The following is a 20,950-nucleotide window of genomic DNA, read 5'->3' on the forward strand; positions in this document are numbered from 1 at the left end:
TACACTGATAATGATTTGAAGAAGGTAGAAACATTTTAATTTTTGTATTTTACATTTGTAAAATATATTATAGCATCTCATATATCCTAGCTTAGAAAGACTCATGCCTGGTTTATGCTTCGGTCTTAAGCATCGACATATAGAATGGACCGCTGATGACAATGATAGGGGTAGAAAGACGGATAAAGTGAGAGGCAGAAATAACATGATCGTTCTTTCTCTGTTTACTGATAACTACTGATTACTATTGGTCGCTATTAATTCAACAACCAATCAGGCTTCAGTAAACAGAGAAAGAACGATCATGTTACTTCTACCTCTCACTTTATCCATCTTTCTACCCCCACCATTGCCATCGGCGGTCCATTCTATATGTCGATGGTCTTAAGGCTTAATCCTAAAATTCAGCCAATAGAGTTCAAATTTCGGTTAGAACTGGCAGCTTTATTGGTTGAATTTTAAGATCTTGGGATTAAGACTTGAAGCATAAACCTCAATAGACAGGCATCACAGTCTATTTAATTTCTATTATTTTTAATTATTGAGTCTTATTAGATTTAGGCCTGATTGCACCAACGTGATTTCGATTTTAAGCGAAACTTAAACTGTCTCTGTCTCTGTCTCCCTTTCGGCTTTAAAACGAGATAGATGCAGTTTTAAGTCTCGCTTAAAGTCAAAAAGTGTTGGTGCAACCGGGCCTTAATAATTAATCCGGTGGCCTCCCCACTTTACAATGGAGAAAATATTAGAATAAGTAGAAATAAATATTAAAATTGCAACTTTTTTTCAACCGTATATTCCGATGTATCTAATAATAGGTTGAAATTTTAATATTTATTCCTACTTATTCTAATATTTCCTCCATTGTACGCAGAACATGCTTAAAACGTAGTTATACGTAATTATGCTGGGGATGTAAAGTGGGGAGGCTACCGGAAATGTAGGTGTGCGACGGGAATGCGCGTTGTCGCTTTATTCAGAGCGACGCAGCGTCGTTCCGCACTTCGACTTCCGCGTCTATTCTATGAAGCGGCAGCCATTGATTGTTTTGTCGTCGAGCGTCGGCGTGGTCGAGCGATTTTCGCTGACTTGTGAAGTGCCATTATTCGCATTCGTCCATTGTGTGATTTTCAAGTAGCGTCTAATATTATATTGCGCGATTAGATCTATTTTTTTAAGTATACGATGAACTAGAGAAATAAGAACTGCATGATGCATACGCATACCGAAACGTCGTGCATGACGAAATGTTTCGACGAATTTTTACACACTATACTATACTATACTATAGCTTTTTCTCTTGGCTGCACCAGTGCAACACTCAGCTGAACTTTTGCACTAGTTCATCTTTCTTCCTTTTCTCTCTAGGAGAAGGGAAAAGGAAAAAAGATGAACTGGTGCAATCACCCTACACTGGTGCAGCCAAGAGAAAACGCTATATACTATACTACACCATAACTTTTGTCATCGTCATTACTGGAGCGCGAGATTGTAGCTCGAGCGGGAATACAAAAGCTGTTTCGGGACTAACATTGGAATATTGTAATAATAAAATATTTCCTTTTTTCAGGTTAAACGACGATTCGTACAATGGCTGTGCCACCGGATTCCTATCAGATCTCAGTGAACATCATAGAAGCTGTCAAAGAACACCCAGTACTTTATTGTACTGAGGTGAAGGGTGAGCCGGTGAAGCTGCAGGAATTCAAACAGCAAGTCTGGAAATATGTCTGTGACCAACTTGGACTGGACTGTACGTTTTTATATGTCGTTTCCTTTTTTTTACGTACTATGCTACTGGCTATATTATATATTTTGCAACTATCAAAAGTTTTTTCATTGAAATAAAACTTCCTATAAATCTAAAAATATAATCTACTCAGAACAACGTAAATATCTAATAATAGTAAAATGATTATTTTTTATTAAATGTAGTCAGAAACTATACGGTAGAAAAAACAACTTTACAACTGTTGTTAAATTTTTTAAATATATTTGATGTCGTTCTTAGCTTGCACACCTATTCTGTAACTCTTAACGCAAGTTTCGTTATCGTTATAACGCCACTGCGCAGCTTTTTACTATAATAAAAAAGCTCCCAGCATCCGAGAATGGATTTAAATGGATTGGATTAAGTCTATTCAAATTCGTATTTTAAACAGCGAAAACTTTTTTCGATTCAATTGGATGCAACTGGATTGAAAAACTGCATTTTCTATTCAAAATTATGAATTGAACAGTATTCACTATGATCACAAACGCACTGAAAAAGCTAATATTATTTTATGATTGAAAAGTACACAGATATGCTTCATGCAATTCCTATAAATGAATAAAAACGTATTCGGATTGAAAAAGATTTATTTTAACAATCATGAATCCGTATTTCTGAAAATTTAAATCCATTTTAATCCATTTCAATCCATTCTCAGATACTGGGTTGTGCAGCGGCCTTATAACGATAACGAAATTTGCGTTAAAAGTTACAGACTATGGGTGTTTTCCAACAACGTACACAGATGACACAGTGTAACACTGTGTCTTACACAAAGTGTTCCAACTGTGACACAGTGTTACACTGCTCGACACTGTAAAAAGCTAAGTACGAACGTGTAGAGTATGCCAGTGTTACCAATTAGAGCTCTATCGTTCCAACAAGTCTTTACACAGTGGAGCACAGTGTAACGTTTCTGTGTCCTAGCTGGAAAACAGCCTATGTATGCTGGATCCTCATACAGACAACAATGCTTTGACACTAAATGTTGATTGGTAAAAAACAATTATGTAGAGAGGTAAAATTTACATCTTTCATTCGCTTTTCACCAATCAGCACTTGGTGTCTGTATAAGAATCCAAGTCCTTCATTAAATTTAAATGTATGAACCAATCATTAAAGAATCTTGTGACAATTGCAAACCTACTTTTTCTGCTAAATGCAATCGGTGATCACATTCAGCAGAATGATTGCATTCAAAAGTTCATTGATTGATAAGTGCATTTAGAAGCATGACCACTTACTGAGCTCTTGTATCTGTTTGGTCTACATTTTTAGATCTAATGGAATTACTTTAATTTCCACCAATAAAGATTAACTTTAATCTCGGTTTAACTTACTGTTTACCTTTTTCTAATTTTTATAACTAGAAAAAGACAAAGAGTAAATTGAACCGAGATTAAAGTTAATCTGCATTGGTGGAAATGAGCATTAACCAATCAGATACAAGATCTCATTAAGTGCTCAGTCAGTGGTCTTGCTTCTGGATGCACTCAATGAGTGCTTAGTGATTCTTTAATATGATTGGTTTTTTGCTTTTAGTTCTTCACTGGATGTAAATGTAGGGACTAATTATATTAAGAAATCAATAAATGCTGACTGAATACATTTTTCTACAGAACACAGCCTTGTTTATTTTGCAATTGTTGAAAGTTTTCTTTGCTGACATGAATATATTTTTCTAGATCTAGAACTATAATCCAATCAAAATGAAGAAAACTTTAATAATCTATTGTAAAATAAACAATCTCCTAAATGTGACCATTGCGTGTGTTCAGTGGATTCAACAGAACAGTTGAGTGAGCGCTCACTGTTAATGGTACATTTTTTTAGATCATTCGTTCAGAATTCTGAAATGGATCTAGCAGAATACATCAATAACAGCGAGTGCTCACTCAGGCTGTGTTCCGTTATTCACTGCAAGTACTGAAAATCTGTAGTATACGTAACGCGAACTATAAATTTTCAGTACTTGCAGTGAATAACGGAACCCAGCCCCTATTGTTGAGTCCGCAGAGTGCACCCAATGGTCGCGTTCAGCAGATTCAACTGTTGCGAAGCGGATCCTTGAGCGCTCGCTACTATTGGATGATTTAAAAGAATATACCAATAGCAGTAAGCGCTAATGAATCTGCTCCGCAACAGTTAAGTCTGCTAAATGCAACCAATGCTTGCTGTCTGTTGTAGCTACATGGGTTAGACTAAAATGGAAGAATCTAAGGGATACTTATTCCCGCATTTTGAAGTGCAAGATTAAGGCAGACGAAGGTGTGAGAAGAAAAAGATGGATCTTTGAGGATCTCTTGAGCTTCCTAAAATTCCCGTAAGTGATATCTATGATTATTAATGATTTTAACGCTTATGTGTCGTTTTCTCAATTAAAAATACTTTGGCAGATGTGAAACAGATTACGAGCCACAGTGTGTAGAACTGACCAAAGAATACGTTGAACTGATAAATTCGAAAGATTTGACTGCCGAAGGTTTGCTGGAGCAGTTAGAAGACCGAACTGAGGACTATTCCGAATTCCTGGAAGTTCTTGAAGAGACATCAGCCGACCCAGTTATACTAGAACCCGTTGAAGAGACAGTAGAGACAATTGAAACAATAGAAACATTGGAAACAATAGAAACAGCAGAAATATTGGACGACAGTAATGAACAGACAGTCGCTCAAGAAGTGGTGATTGTACAAGAGATTCCTACGGAGGATGTGAATAATATTAATCAAAAACGGTCAAAGATTCGAAAGACAGGTACTAAACGATTGAAAACCAGGAATACTTCTCTAGTATTACCTAGCTATAGAAGAACAACAAGGTCTTCCTCGAAGATCGATAATTTAAATGTAAATGATATTACAGCGATTGAGTCTGTTTTTGAGAAAAGAACACCTAGCGTACCACGTGGCGTGTCACGTAACGTATCACGTAGCTTACCACCTCTCCTATCATCTACCGTGCTGTCTACCGTATCACCTAGCATACCTCCTGGTATATCTCCTAGCGTACCATCTAGCATACCATTTAACATCGTATCACCTGGCATACCGTTTATGACTGTGAAAGAAGCAAAAAATATGGAGAAAGAAAATGGGAAGCAAAAATTTTACTTAGCACCCGAAAGTAAGGGTATAGAATTATTTTTTGACAGCATGGCACAGGCAGTGAAAAAATTACCATCTAAAGCGCAAGCGGATATCAAGTTGAATATCTGCAAACTCGTCACAGAGGCGGAAATAAAATACTGTGGTCCAACTACAGTACAGAGCGCACAACAGTTCTTAACACCGCCCGGCATGATACCTAAGCTAATTTTGATTCCTTGTAATATGTTGGATGATCCAAATGATAAGAATTGATTTGTTCATGTTGCGCTGAATGTGTCTTAATGCTGAATAAAATTGTAAGTGTATTAATATAACTAATTAAATTATAAGTATTATATAGTTATTATATCTTTTACATCATTCCAATATTATATTCATCACGAGTTCTCTTGACAAGCTTGTTAGTTTCATCTGTATGCTGAATAAAATTATGAAATTGAATAACAGAACTACAAACGAGATTATATTTTATTATAATTACATTTTATACTAGAATCCGTAGAGACGGTAAAAATTACATTTTAAAACAATGATTATCATGGTAATTATCATAATTTTAAAATTATAAAATATAATCGTTTATCGTTTGCTATTCACTCATAATTTTATTCATCATATAGATGAAACTAACGAACTTATCAAAAGAACTGTGTTGTAATGAATGTAATATTGGAATGATGTAAGATATAAACACTATAGATGTGTGAGATATATGTCATGTTAAAATTTAATTTTAACTTATATTCATGGACTCTCTATAGAGACAATACGTTGTATTTCTTGACATGTATCTCTACTTACATCTAATAGATGTTATAAAATTAAATAAATGTGTTAATTGATGTCAAAATATAGGCCTGTTCTTTTTGCCTGCACTGTCTGAACTGGTACATACAGTGCAATAAGTTGAAATGAAACAAACGTATATCTGTTTCACTTCAACTTATTGCACTCTGTGTACCAGTTCGGTAAAAAGAACAGGCCTAATGTTACGAAGTAGAAAGTTGTCATAAGTTAAAATTACATATAGTCAAAATAATATTAAAAGTGATATGTTATATTACATTTTGTTGATAATGTTCGTATAAGCATGGTGCAATTTAGTGTCAGATTTTGAATTTTATTCATTAGCTTTGAAATTTGATATGAAGCATTTTAGAGAAATCAATCTCTTATAATTGATTTCGTTATGCACGTGTTTTCCCATTCAAATTCATGTTTGAATTGCATCCTGTGTTCTGTAATGACAAACCGGTTTTTTTTTATCGATATTAAGATATTCAGCAATTCTTGTTTTTAGTTTTCTTCCTGTCTGTCCTACATATGAGGCATTGTAATCTTTACAATTGATTTTATATATGATATTTTTCTTGGAATCGTGAGGAAGGACATCCTTTTGTGTCTTGATAATCCTATTGAGTTTATTTATACTGAATCAAGATAATTTAACATTATTGTTTTTGTAATGTTTTTAAATTTTCCATAAAGGCAAGGAAAAAATGGAATTGTAAACCATGTGGCTTTTTTTCTTTCTCATCATTCTTTGGTTCTGTGGAATCTGTTTATTTAAGTGTCTTTAGTTTTAATAAGGATCTTAGCCAAGAGTTAACAGTGTCAAAAATAAACTTGATAGGATATTCGTTAATTAGAAAGGTTTCGATAATAAACCTCAAATTTTTTTGTGGTATTTAGGATGTGATAGTAAGAATGTTGTATCCACCATGCTTATTAGAACACTCTTTTTTTGTGAAAGGGGCTGAAGAGACAAGAAACTGAGATACCTTCCTGAAAAAGTTGGTTTGTGATATAAATTAAACTTTTATTCCATTGACATTAATGATTATACATCTAAAAAATTTAATCTATCTCCTGCATATTCTAAATTATAGTCTGATATGTAGTCAGTTAAAAATGTCCAGAAATTTGTTAATTAAGTGGTGAGATACCGCAGTAGCGATGTCATCTACATATCTAAAGAAGAAGAGTAACTTAGTTTCAAATCTCTCCAATGCGAACTCATGGCGAATCCATGGGCATCTTAAATTTCTGTTTGTAAATCTTGCTATCAAAGGTGAAAGTTGATTCTAAGACCAACTTCAGTGCATTTAAAAATTCTTATGGGTGCCCTTGCGTGTCCTTGAAATAAAATTCCACCTTTCAGAAACACTGTTGATGGCAAGATCCATTGGTATGTTTATGAACAATGAAACTACGTCTAAGGAAATTAAAACAAAATCATTGTCCCGATGTGTGTTTGACCAGTTTAAAATTATCTTCGATATGACTAGGTGGTTTTAGAATGTAATCATTTAGAATGCTTAATTTAATTAAATGCTTAATTAAAATTAAATTGTATCTTACCAATTTAAATTAGACATCTGCTAATATACTTTGTAGCGTTTCTGGTATGAGTAATGAGTTTATTTTAGCTATTGCCAAGAAGGAACTTATTACAACGAATCTAAATCACTCATCTTGTTATACTACTATACTTTTATCTTTTTAAAACTGATTAATTAATACATTCAGCGCGTTTCTGGTTTAATGTTTAAATAAATGTGTGTATTTGTGTGAAATATCAAATGTATACATGTTTCTTGTGGAATTAATGTCAATAAAAGATCAACATTTTAGATTATTTTAAATTATTCTATAATTTAAAATAATAAATAATATAATATTTATAATATATTGTCTATATGATTATATATGATTCTGATATGATAGTCATTAGACATGATGACTCTATGATTATTAGACAATATGTATATTTTTGTTAGTTCTGTTAAATTATTTAGTATTTATTAATGTTCATTATAATTTAGTTTTCGCGAATGTTTATTACTTTTTTTTACTCTTATTGCCTTTAATATAACACAATTATTATTTTTCTATTATAAATTATATAATGAGAGAATATTTCTATTTTATTCTAATCATTGAAGAACAGTCATATAATCCATGCAAACTTAATTTAAAAAGCATATAGTCATCAATTACTCTATTGAGAAAAGGTATAAGAGAAATAATGTTAGAAAATTGCTTTAAAAATAACCCAGTATCCGAGAATGGATTGGATTTTGTCTATTCGAATTCGTATTTTAAATAGCGAATACTTTTTTGTGGATTCAATTGGATTCAGTTAGATTCAATTGGATACAACTGGATTGAAAAACTGCGTTTCCTATTCAGAACTATGAATTGAACAGTATTCACTATGGTCATAAACGCACTGAAAGCTAATATTACTTTATGATTGAAAAGTATACAGATATGCTCCATACAATTCCTATAAATGAATAAAAACGTATTCGGATTGAAAAGGATTCATTTTAACATTCATGAATCCGTATTTCTGAAAATTTGAATCCATTTCAATCCATTCTCGGATACTGGGAAAGTAGCATATTTTTGTTCAACCAGAATACTCATTAATTATCCTTCCAGGATTTTTTAAATCCATTTCTCTCTCTCTCGGGTAATCAAAATTATTCAAATTTTATTTTAACTTCTAATTATTTGAAGATTACAATCAGACAAGGAAAATTGCTAAAATTCCGTTATATAAACATTCTTAAGAAATATAACTGCTGAGTAATTACTGTGACGTATTGATAAAGATATCTTTGATAAATATAGAGACTATAACGTAGAATCAACTGAAAAATTGCAGTTAGATAATTACGGAAAAATCATAGATTTTTATCTGTTATACATTAAGAATGAAGGAAGAACTCGCGGATGATTACAAACATGATATAGTATACAACAAATAGTACAATACTTCGCTATTGGCTACGTTTACACCGTGCACTTAGTCTGCGACCTATACGATAGGATATCTTTATTTAACCTACAGGATAAACAAAGACATCTATTGTTTAGGTCGTGGCCTAAATGCAAACGTAAGGTGCAACGTAACGATATAAACTCATTAACGATGTAGCCATTATTGCGTTCATTTTCAGCAATTGTAAAAAAAAAATAATTAATGAATATACGCTGGCTGCAAAAATGCGTTTGTTACTTTAAAATTATTTATTTAAATGAAGAAATAAAATATCAGTTGCGTATCTAAACAATTTAATATTTTTCAATAAGAGGTAGGTGAAAGAACCTGTTTTTTATTTGCTTACAGAATTACACGAAGGATACTATTTATATAAAATATACTATACATTAATATAGAAATCCATGATAATTATAAATCAATGCAACATGAAAGTCCATTCTTTTAAAACTCGCAAGTTTTCTATTAATACAGAGTATATTAATTTCTCGAAAATAAATGACAAGGAAAAAAAATTATTCGCTTTCTATTATAATTTAAACACGTTCCTAAAATAATGCACGTGCGCACGTCGTCACTGCACGTCGTCTTTAATCGGCGAAAAAAACTGATTTCCTTGTTCAAACGTGAGTCGACAACTTCGACCGTGTTGACAAACGACTGATAATTGTTTGTTTGGTATAATATAACTGATAAACATTTGGATGGATGGTTGTGAATATTTCTGAATGTTTCCTAGAGGTAGAGTGAGGCTAAGGAGCAGTCTCTTCGTCGGATTTGTCGAGAAACGGCCGACGAGGATGTTGCGACATTTGACACGTGTGCAGAAGCACACGGACCTGCTGAAACAGTGCTCGACGATTCAATTTGCGAACTCCTTCAGAAGAGAGGTGAGTTACGCGTGTATTCACTGGGAACGATTGGAGGTTAGGGATCTGACAGACGACATTTCGATCGGATAAAATCTGTCGATTTTTGATGTAATATAGACGACCCTTTGAAATTTCGTCGAATTTTCGCTTCCTCTCGTAGCAATGCTATGTCTCATTGTGATATCAAATATAATTTGTACGTAATCGTGAATCTATATTTGACTGAATGTAACTGGATATTTAGTTTATGTTCGTCGCAGAGTTTGATGAGGCCGCTTTCAGTGTAAGAAGCAGAAAATTGTGATTGGAATGATGAAAATCGTCGCTCGGCATCGTGAACGAAATGTTAAAAACATACGATTTTCGAGATTATATATATAGGAAATTTACTTTAACCTTGCCGATGGAGTGCAATCGACGACACGTGACAGAATAGCGCGCGAAATTTGAACGTAATTATAAAAATAATTTTAATAGTCGCGATTCTTGTTTTTAAGACCGTCTTAAGTACAGTGTTAAGATGTCATAAACCAATCACAATAGCAGTATATTAGCATTTTAAGATCGTCTTCAAACAAGAACCGACTATGAGACCCGACCATACTTGTATTTTTATGTTGTAAAGTAATTAAATGATTGTAATTTTATAAATAGTAAAGAGAGCGGTGAATCTTTGTTCTTTGTTAAAATTGAAAGTGAGGATTTTACTTAATAAATTCAACTTTTACATCTAAAACATATGTATAAATACATATATAAAATATTTCAAAAAGAAAGTTAAAAGGTATATATTAAAAAAAAATTTACCATTTTTATTTATCCTTTTGTGTAGACAAAAATGAATATTTTTGTCAAAGACTGATGTAAATGAATTGAACTCGGCATAATGTCATGTTAAATTTACAGAGTTCAGAGATCAAAGGCAATGACGATACGAAAAAGTACAAAGAATTTCTCAACACTGCCACCACGAAGGAAAAATTACTGAAAGCTCTAAAGCAAGAATGGAAGTTGTTCAAACGTATATTGTCATCTGATAGACAATATTCTGATTTTAGTGCATTTTGGGAGGGACCTCAAATAATTCCTTCTCAGTGTGATGTGCTTATCATCGGTGGTGGAGCAATTGGTAGTTCGATAGCATATTGGTTAAAACAGAAAATGCATAGAGAAGAATTCAGTGTTGTCGTAGTTGAGAAAGATCCTACGGTAAGCTTTAGATGTATTTTCTATTAATTTTTAGGATTTTTTTTAGATCAATAATTTATACACTTGATAATTAATTAAATGCATATTAATTAAATATTATTTCAGTATGCCAAGGCTTCCACGACTCTTTCAGTGGGTGGCCTACGTCAACAGTTTTCTCTCGAAGAGAATATCCATATGTCATTGTATGGTGCGGAATTTCTGCGAAAAATTAATGAGCATTTGAATATTCCCGGAGAGCCGCCTATCGACGTGAATTTTCATCCTTATGGCTACTTGGTGCTGGCAACTGAGGAAGGTGCTGAAACTTTAGTACAGAACTCTAAGCTACAGAATTCTTTAGGGGCAAAAAATGTCATTCTTACTAAAGAGAAGCTGAAGCATATGTTCCCTTGGATAAATACCGACGGGATTGCGGCAGGTTGTCTTGGGTTAGAAAAAGAGGGATGGTTTGATCCATGGTCTCTCTTATGTGCTCTTAAGAAAAAAGCTAGTTATTTAGGTGCTCAATATGTCAATGCTGAAGTCAAAGCTTTTCAGTATAAGGAGAATTCAGGAGAATATAATAATGAGGATATGAAATCTATTGAAAAGTTAAATAACGTAGTTGTAAGTATGCATTATATATATATATATGTGTGTGTGTGTGTTATTTATATATAAATATACATTTGTTGTTTAGTTATATAAGACTTTAGATATAAACTGCATGAAGTCGATCACTTGATCTGCTCAATAAATGTATTGAATATGCGAATTAATCATATTTTTCACGCGACCTATAGCTAAAATTTTTGTCAGTTGCAAATGTGGAATATCAAATAGATAAATATGTTTTGTGTCAGGTAAAAACAGACGACGGTGAGATTAGGACAATACAATTTTCTGTAGCTGTTATTGCTGCGGGTGCGTTTAGTGGCGATATAGCTGAGCTGGCTGATATCGGAATAGGCGAAAAACTATTATCTGTACATTTACCAGTTGTACCCAGGTAATTTCACGACGAGACGTTCGAATTTTATTACTTCTCATTTATCTAGCTTTATTATTATTGAATGATTCTTATTTGCAGAAAGAGATATGTATATTGTTTCCATTGTCCTGATGGACCTGGCTTAAATACGCCTTTAACAATTGACCCCAGTGGTACATATTTTAGGTACGAGCTCAAGTTTTCTTTAAGTACATATATTTTTCTATTACAAATAAATCAGTTAATAAAGATAAATAATTAAAATGATTATAAATGATTTATAAAATGTAAACAAAATTACTTCCAGACGCGATGGTTTAGGAGGTAGTTTTATTGGTGGAAAATCGCCAGAACCAGACGAGGAGCCATCAATTAACAACTTGGATGTCGATCATGAATTTTTCGACAATAAAGTGTGGCCTTTACTTGCTCACAGAGTACCAGCATTTGAAAATTTAAAGGTATGTTTATTTTTCATTATCAAATAACATGCATGATAATATAATTAAACATAAGGATATTTATGGTAATGTAACAAATAACAGAAATATTAAGTGTATTATAATGTATTAAAATTATAATATTAAACACACATGAATGCAAAACGCCATATTCAATCAGAACAACCCTTTGTACCTAATATTTTTTGTGAATTTATCGTTAGGATTATATTTCAAGAATGATAGATAATCAGTGCACAAATTTGTTTAAGCTAGAAATCATATAAATTCTAGAAAAATTAGACGCGGAGAACAATCTTGATCAAATAACGTTTTCCCTTCATATATATTTAATTTCATCGATCGATTTTCAGTTAATGGAAATTATATATAACTTTTTCTGCTAATGATCTATATTTTATCTTTATAAATTAGGTGAAATCTTCATGGGCTGGATATTATGAATATAATACTTTCGATGAAAATGGTATTATTGGGCACCACCCTTACCATCACAATCTATTCATAGCAACTGGTTTTAGCGGACATGGTATCCAGAAGGCACCTGCAGTGGGGCGTGCAATGTCAGAATTGATTTTGCATCGTCGTTTTCTAACTATAGATTTGTCCAAATTGTGTTTCGAAAGATTCGTAACGTTAGAACCTATGAAAGAGGTTAACGTTTTTTAAATAATAAAGAAATAATTTTTATTTGATTGTCTTATGTATATAAGTATATAATAAATTTGTAAATATAATTATTACAAAACTTAAAAATTATTTAGACACCTTTTTACGAAAGATGGTCTAAATGTAGCAGTTTTATTGAAATACAATTCTTATAGTAATAGTACAATTACAGTAATGGTACAATTATTTTACAACGACAATATAAACAATAATAATAACAATATAAACGACAATATAAACAATAATAATAAACTGTACATACAGAGGTGTAATTTCACGTTTCATGTTTCACAGATAAAATTTGATTCATGTATGCTGCAGCATCTTCTTCGCCTATATTTTGTAATATATTTCTTAATTCACTGAGAGAGGTATTAGTTTGTATCTATAAAGATATAAAAATTACATAAATTCAATTGTAAATTTTAATGAGACTGAATATTCGAAAAACTGCAAAATGTGTAAAATATTCGACGAAAAAATGAGAACCTTACAGCAATATAATTTAAGAGGAGTAATGATGAACTGGACGTCTGTTTAAAGATATTCAATAAGTACTTATAATCGAAATAAAGTGCTAGTTTTCTCCATCCTTTTGTCTCGTCTAAAATGCTTGCTAAGTGCTTTTCCTGATCTGCATCAATCCAAACTTTTTGTGTGTCGTCTATATTTTCTTCTTTAATCGTGTTGTCTATTAACATATCATTCTGACCGGAGACGAGCTGTAAAAGCTGCAATAATTTTTTTAATGATAAATGTGTTGTTTATAACGATAAGACAATATGAATTTTCCATACATCTGGTTTATTTGATGCCAAGTCAAAAGACGATTGTCCGGTACTTTCTCTCATATTTTCATCTTCTGAATGCACTTCAGCTTTTATATCTTGTATTTGTTCTCCCTCAACCTATTATTAAAACAATCAAATTTAATAAAAATAAAATATTATAAGATATTATTAGATGTATACCTATAAAATGCGGATTTTTTTAAAGAAAAAACACATGTTAATTTGAAAAATTACATGCAAACGCTCGCTAACACTTTTTTGAGTCACATTTAATACTTCCGCCAATTGTGATTAAATTTGAGTGGAGTCTTCGTCCAACAATGCTTGCAACATTGCATCTTTAAATTTTTTCGGTGGTTTTCCCTTACCTTGTCTTTCACATCAGAATCACCAATTTTTAATCGATTGAACCAACGTTCACAAATGTCTTGAGATGGTGCATGTTCGTCGTAAGTTTCTACAAGTATTCGATAAATTTGAGTAACAGTTTTCTTCAAAATTAAGTAATGAATCAAAACCTTTTGCAAATGGTCTTTTTTGGTACGAAATTCGACATTTTCAAAGTAGAAAAAGACTATGATATTTACACTCTTACAATTTTCCACATGTATGGTTTTGTAGGAATAGCCAAACAAAATACTGTAAGAAATAAATTAAGATCTTCCCGTCGTAGGAAGACAATGACTTGCTAACACGAACTACTACGAGGCCCCGGCATCGCGTTTGACATTTTTTCTCGACCCTATTCTTACAATACTATATATGTCAAATCACCACGCGTAAGAACGTATGTGTGACGCCACTTGTTAGGAAAATCTGCATTTCGTAGGTATACACCTAATATATTATTGATGAGCTGTACATACGTTATTTGATTCACGATTATAATTTCTTATGTGCGGATCAGCACCGTATTTCACTAGAAGGGCACATATCTCTTTGGCTTTTGTCCCTGGTGTAACTATTGCGGTGTGCAGTGCTGTATTTCCGCTAAAGTTCTTCTTGTTTACGTTTATTTTGGTCTACTTGGAAAATTAAGAATATCAATAACACAATTTATATATATATATATATATATAAAAGAATTTTCAGCAAATATTCAATCTTACATTTTTTAAAAGAAATTCGACAATGTCTTTGTGTCCTCCTTCGACTGCTATATGTAAGGCAGTTCTTCCATAGGTCATGTCAGTATTATTTACATTTGCGCCAGCTTTAATGAGAGCGGATACTGCATGATACGAGCCAGCTTGGGCAGCTAATTGCAAGGGTGACCATCCAAAGTCCGTACTTGCTTCAATGTTAACATCTTTTTCAGCTAATAAAACATCAATGCTTCCTTCTGTTTCAGGAACTAAAATTATCATTCGCAATTGTGCATTACATTTTATCTCTACTTCTGAATCAAAATATTATGCTAACGGTCAAATTATCAATTTTTTTAAAGCGTTCAATTTAAGTACTTTTAAATTAATACATACATTTTACAGCTCTATGTAACGGCATTTGTCCATAATGATCTGTTACATTTGGATCCGCGCCAAGCATGAGTAATGCTTGTATAATTTCTGGTTGATCTTGCGAAGCAGCATAATGCAATGGAGTCTAGAATATAATTACGATATATTGAAATTTTTGTAATTAAATAAAATGTACTAGCGTTTTCTTTTTTTTAAAAGCTTACCTTTCCAGAACTATTTTGAATGTTCACCAATTCTTCGGCATCTGTATTTAGAGTGCTCATGAGCATTAAAATACGTTTTACATTGTTTCTTTGTCCATATCGGAGCGCACAGTGCAGTGGCGTATCTCCGTAAGTTGTCCTGTCTTTGAACGATATTTTAATAATATCTTTTGCTTCATGTGGCTTCATTCTCATATTCTTTATCGTGTCGATAATAACATCTTTCGCGAACAATTTGTCGTCCTGTAGAAATATAAAATTCAGACTTATAATTAACATATAACATTGATACAAATAGAAATTTCAATAATGAATGTGTTTTGTAAATAACATACAGTGAAATTAATACTTGCCTTTTTACTCGGTGCACCATCATAAGTTAACTTATCTTCACCGCCTTGGTATAACAATTTCTCGTACACTAGAAGATATAATTTGTATTCAACATAATACGTTTTGCATACATATATAACTTTTGAATATTTTTATTCATCTAAAACCGAATACTTACTATCTAAATTTATATGTTCGACAAAATCACGAAATTCACTAGAAGAACATTTATCATCTAACATCTTTTTTATTTCTTTAGATATTTCGGCACTGTCGTTGGTTGAAGGCATACTTGTTAATGGTGTGTTCATTAAAAGCATATCATTATTAAATGGTAATACTTGCGCCAATTCTGCGCTATTTGAATGAGAGACTCGCGTTCTCTTCCTACCTGCAATTATAAAATTGCTAGGAGTTATATTTAAAAAAAAATAGGAGAAAGACAAATGAAAAAAGAAAACTGAGAGAAGTATAACAGATCATAATTATGAATATTTAATATATTTGCTTATATTTGCTAATGAATTTTCTATTAATTTACCTATCATACGGTCACTTGGTTTGTATGTGAACTTGATTGGTTCTGAACAATATGAATCTGATGGACGTTCTAATTGTATAAAAACTTCTTTTGGAGAAGTGATACTTCGATCCCTGTACGGTGGAGTTCTGAAAATACAATACAGTTAATCATGCGCATTGTGAAAGAACAATAATATTTAAATGCGCTAATCACATGTAGTACATACCGAAATACCATGGCATATTGATGATGGACATCTAATTCCGAAAAACGACCATAATCAACCCAGATTTCAGTGTCATCATCATCAAGTTCAAAGAACTTTATCTTTATGTTTTCTATAATATAATGTGTTTTTTTACATCAGTGTATATGTGCATTGTCATTATAAATAAGAATATTTATAGCTAAAATACTAAAAATCGGCACTTACTTTTAGAAACTTTCTCTACAAGTATGAATACCTCTTCGCCACCTTCACAGCTACTAGTGTATTTGTCAATTCTGCATATCTTAAGTTCCCCAGTTAATGCACTTTCTATTTAAAATATTAATATGATTTCTTTAATCGTTTCTATTATTCATATAATGTTTTATACACAATAACGAAATAAAAAAAAAGTTGTATCAAGAAATAAGTTGGAATATTGTAAATCAATCATCTTATCATATTAAATTTAAAATACAATCTTAATGTAATAACTGATTATAAAGGAATAAAAGTATGTTCTTTTTCTGATTCTTTTGCAAGCAACTAAAAAAATGACAATTTTTCAGTTGTGTCATTGTAGTAAAAAAAATGAGCAATATATAATATAATACCTATAAATAATATAAGATATTCCAAAATTTGCGAATTTTTATTCGTAAATTTCGGAAATCTGTGAGTATACAGAGTATTCGGAAATGCAATTTATAATATATATATGTATGTATGTATGTATTATAAATTGTAAGAAAATCTTTTGATACACTTTCAAAACAAATTGTATTGCAATAAATTATTTAAACTTACTCAAATTATTGACTGGATTACTATAAATCGGTGCTGTAATCGGTCTCATGATATTATGTTCATCTTTAATAAATCCTTGAAAACAAAGGGAAACACTATTTAGATTTATAGTTCTTTGATATTGTTCTGCATCAGCTTTAATCTGTAATCATAGTAAACCGCTATTTAAAAACATTTAATATACTTTTTAAGATAAAAATATTAATCCAATTGTGTAAAATGATTTTCGGACTGATAAACGGCATTAGGATTTACCTGTGCATCATCACGAAGACTAAGAGTAGCGTTTATATTTAAACGTTTGCGTTCTTCTAGAGCTTCATCACGTAATTTTCGCACTATTTCGTCCTTAATATGTCTTCTCGCCGTATGTATTATGCCCATACCAATAAATCTGTAACATGAGCACAATATTGACTAAAAAAATGAAACAGGATGTTTAAACTAGAAGATATATACATACTCTGCTGTAAAATCATTTTGAGACGAAATTTCCATATAATGTGGATCCCCTATATCTATACTATCTATTCGCCTCACTAATCTATGAGCATGCGGTATTCTGAGATCTTCGTCAGTAGTAACCAATGTGCAACGTATTATTGCTTTATCCAAAAAGTTATGTAACTGAAAGTATGAATAACAACAACATAATTAGGTGTGAAGAGAGTAATTTAAACACACACACACACACAATCTTATATTAATTTTTTTACAAATCTATTTATACAGAATTCACAGTACAATTACCTTGACTGTAGGTACATTATTTTTATTCCGTCTACGTCCAGAATATACACCAAGCAAGCTTCCATGTGTTCCTACCATTTCGGACTTGTATCGAAATCTAAATTTCTCCATTGGCTGCACTAAGATACTGATATATGGTTCGCCAAGTGCTGTTACTAGCAAGTTATAAAAAAGTTTGATATATGTATTTTCCAAATATAATAAAACAACTGTCATTAATATTAGAAAAGAGTAATATTAAATTATATATAAATTAATATTATATCATATTAATTTTATAATAATAAATTATATACATAATTCAACAGATATTGGTAAGTTATATTTTAAACAATTTAAAATCAAAATGCATACCTGCATTTGTCAAATTAATATAATCATCTGTGAAATGCATAGGTGATGAAGACGTTGACATAGGCGATGTCATACTAATATTTCCTTGAGATCCAGAACTACTGAATGGACTTAGAACATCTGTACTACCCATTGATGTTAAATCTGTAAGATGCAAAATAGATGTATGTAAAATTTAATTCCTTTTAATTAATTTGTGTGTACACAAATAGATATGTTTACATTAATTAGCATTATGCAATAAATGGTTCTCACAATTTGTTTTAATAACTATACACAATACAAGGTACAAATACAAATCCATAAAGTACAGTGAATACAAAAGTTTTCATATAGGAGATATATCTTTAAAAAATTATTTTTAAAAAGTAAACATTAAATAACAATTTATTAACAAAGAATAAAATAGACTATAATTTTCATAATTTTAGCTAAAAAAATGTGTAATAATAGTTATAAAATATATTAAAAATAAAAAATGAAAAATGATACTATTTGAACATATAAAAACTAATTTTCTAACTTTTGTTTGTAGTCCTAACTTTCTCTTTGTTAATTGTTATTCTTTTTAATACCTAAATAGTACTTATTCTAAACGAATCTTTCTTTTAATATTTTTATAATAATATTTTTAGCCGATATTCATAATAAATTCTTATATTTAAAACTGTCTTTTAGGCATATATTCTTAAAATATCATAAATTAATCACAGGTTGGTATTCATAACTTGTCTTTATTTTAAGATCATCTTAAATAATGTTTTAGATGCTAATATTTTTTCTGTGATTGATTTATAACATCTTAAGACTGTCTTTTATATACAATCTGTGAATACCAGCCATATTAACATATTAAGGTATTATTTGAGATGATATTAAAATAAGAGTACACAGATATTCTCTGTCTCTCTAAGAGAATACCACTTATAAATACCGTAAAATATAATTATAAAATTTAATGTGATAAAGGAATATAATCTAAAATGTTCAAATATCCAAGCACATAGGCTTATAAAACTATATTCCGCACACTGTTTATTTTGCAATTGTTGGAAGTTTCTTTCGTATGATCTAATTATACTAGACTTAACAAATACTTGCAAAATACACATTCTGTTTAACGCAGCCACTTTCCAAAAGTTCATTTTTGGGTAACACAAAAAGGTAAACAAGTACTTATCATGATTTGAGATCGGTATACTGACAATCGAACAACAATCGGGGAGACCAGATCTAACCTAGATAAACTAGACATTCCTGATATTCCTGATTAAAAAGTAGTACAGAAACAGGACACTCTAAGACTTAAAAGTAAGACAAAAAAGGACATTTTTAATTATAATACAAAACAAAAGTAGTATATACGTGAAAGGAAGAAAAAGAGTAAACATTAAAAAAATCCGAACAATAAAAATTAAAAAACGTGTATTTAGTATTAGCAAAAAAATGGCTTTATATAATACTTAATAATTTTCAAATTTATCACAGATACATAATGATCTAATAATATAGCTTACTATGTATTTTATGTATGATGGATTCAATAGTTTCTGGTCTCTACGCTCTCTCTCTCTCTCAAAATGAGTACAAAAAAAAGTGCATGCCAAACGGCGCTGAAAACTCGGCCGGATACATTTCCGGAAAAAGTCAAACATCTGATCACCCATTTCGAACACATGGCACGCAGTCGTGCGACCAAGTGTCAGATGCCGCGATAGCGTATTATTAATGTAAGTTGTGTTAGTCGTGTGTGTGTTAACATATTTCCTGACAGTTCGGGACATAAAAAGCGCGCGTTGTCGGGGCGCGTGCTTGTATTACCATTGAACTGGAAGTACGGGTCCTCGTTATCTCCGATAACACCAGTCGTCAGTATGCTGCGCATCGCCATATTAATGTTTTCGTACACGTCTGGCATCTCTCCGATTCTCTTCACTTTGTGAATTAACAAGATGCGGTTCGAGGAGTGTGTTAAGTCGCGCGATGTCTGTTACAATCTGTCACGTGAATATCACTAAGCACCGAGGCTTGTAGAGCGACAGCCGATAGGACTCTAGGACCCAGACTCTCGTCCTGATAACACCGCGCGGTATAATACTAACTTGTTACTCACCAGACGCGCATAATCAACTGCCTTTAATTTCTGAATGCGTCAACAGCATAACCTTGACAACAGTCCTCGGTTCTTCCCCGGGACGTATCACGTGTACCGACCAATAGTGTGTCAACGCAACGCATCACGGATTTCCCGCAATTATAGGGACGTGTTCGTGTGTCGCGATGCCCCGGGAAAAGCGTGTTCCACTCTAGAAAAGTCCGCCCAATAAATGAACTAAAATGGATTGAAATTTATTTGTGTATCCGAATACATATTTTAAATAAGACTTTTTTATTTAATTGAATTCAATTGGATTTAACAGATTGGATTCAATTGGATAACAAACTGTATTTTCTATTGAGATTTTTTAATTGAGCAGTATTCATGATGCACTTAAAAAAAAGCTGATAATTTTTAGAATAAAATGCAGAGAAAAAATGTAGAACAGCTTTATTTTAATTCCTATAAATAATTAAAAATACATTGAGATTGAAAAGAATTCATTTCAATGTTTGCGAATATGTACCGAAAATCTATCCATTCAAT

General features: G+C 31.7%; 2 protein-coding genes across 4 annotated transcripts; one reads left to right on the forward strand and one right to left on the reverse strand.

Annotated features, from left to right (window-relative positions):
• The first annotated feature begins 1,046 nt into the window (after nt 1-1,046).
• On the forward strand, nt 1,047-12,856 carry LOC108776497 (FAD-dependent oxidoreductase domain-containing protein 1). The gene is given in 10 exon segments (XM_018543121.1): nt 1,047-1,134; nt 1,571-1,753; nt 3,962-4,097; nt 4,171-5,137; nt 10,451-10,753; nt 10,859-11,362; nt 11,599-11,744; nt 11,826-11,912; nt 12,034-12,187; nt 12,602-12,856. Coding segments are annotated over 9 exon segments (2,715 nt in total). The 5' UTR covers nt 1,047-1,134; nt 1,571-1,590.
• On the reverse strand, nt 12,771-20,431 carry Rel (nuclear factor NF-kappa-B family member relish). 3 transcript variants are annotated; one of them, XM_018543117.1, is made up of 19 exons: nt 20,420-20,431; nt 18,307-18,450; nt 17,953-18,107; nt 17,666-17,829; nt 17,458-17,596; nt 17,203-17,344; nt 16,621-16,725; nt 16,414-16,525; nt 16,206-16,333; nt 15,843-16,055; nt 15,685-15,752; nt 15,332-15,574; nt 15,129-15,252; nt 14,757-15,001; nt 14,514-14,669; nt 13,654-13,764; nt 13,351-13,587; nt 13,119-13,241; nt 12,771-12,830 (listed from the first exon to the last, which is right to left on the reverse strand). In XM_018543117.1, the coding sequence occupies exons 2-18, from the start codon at nt 18,437-18,439 to the stop codon at nt 13,131-13,133; spliced, it is 2,586 nt and encodes an 861-aa protein (XP_018398619.1). In that variant the 5' UTR covers nt 18,440-18,450; nt 20,420-20,431; the 3' UTR covers nt 12,771-12,830; nt 13,119-13,130. The 3 variants fall into 3 exon arrangements, with proteins under 3 accessions (XP_018398619.1, XP_018398618.1, XP_018398620.1); XM_018543116.1 differs by lacking the exon at nt 20,420-20,431 and adding an exon at nt 20,128-20,354; XM_018543118.1 differs by lacking the exons at nt 12,771-12,830; nt 13,119-13,241; nt 13,351-13,587; nt 13,654-13,764; nt 20,420-20,431 and adding an exon at nt 20,128-20,368 and having other exon boundaries at nt 14,599-14,672.
• Nucleotides 20,432-20,950: the final 519 nt, after the last annotated feature.

Source organism: Cyphomyrmex costatus, unplaced genomic scaffold (assembly GCF_001594065.2).
Source record: "Cyphomyrmex costatus isolate MS0001 unplaced genomic scaffold, Ccosl1.0 scaffold36, whole genome shotgun sequence".
Classification (NCBI taxonomy): domain Eukaryota; kingdom Metazoa; phylum Arthropoda; class Insecta; order Hymenoptera; family Formicidae; genus Cyphomyrmex; species Cyphomyrmex costatus.

Coding starts and splice junctions, on each gene's coding strand:
- Rel (XM_018543116.1), bottom strand. CDS start 20,224: ATGCCAGACGTGTACGAAAACATTAATATGGCGATGCGCAGCATACTG. Junction 15,753..15,842: donor CGAACATATAAATTTAGATA/GTAAGTATTCGG, acceptor TATATCTTCTAG/TGTACGAGAAATTGTTATAC. Junction 14,670..14,756: donor TCGAATTTCTTTTAAAAAAT/GTAAGATTGAAT, acceptor TTTTCCAAGTAG/ACCAAAATAAACGTAAACAA.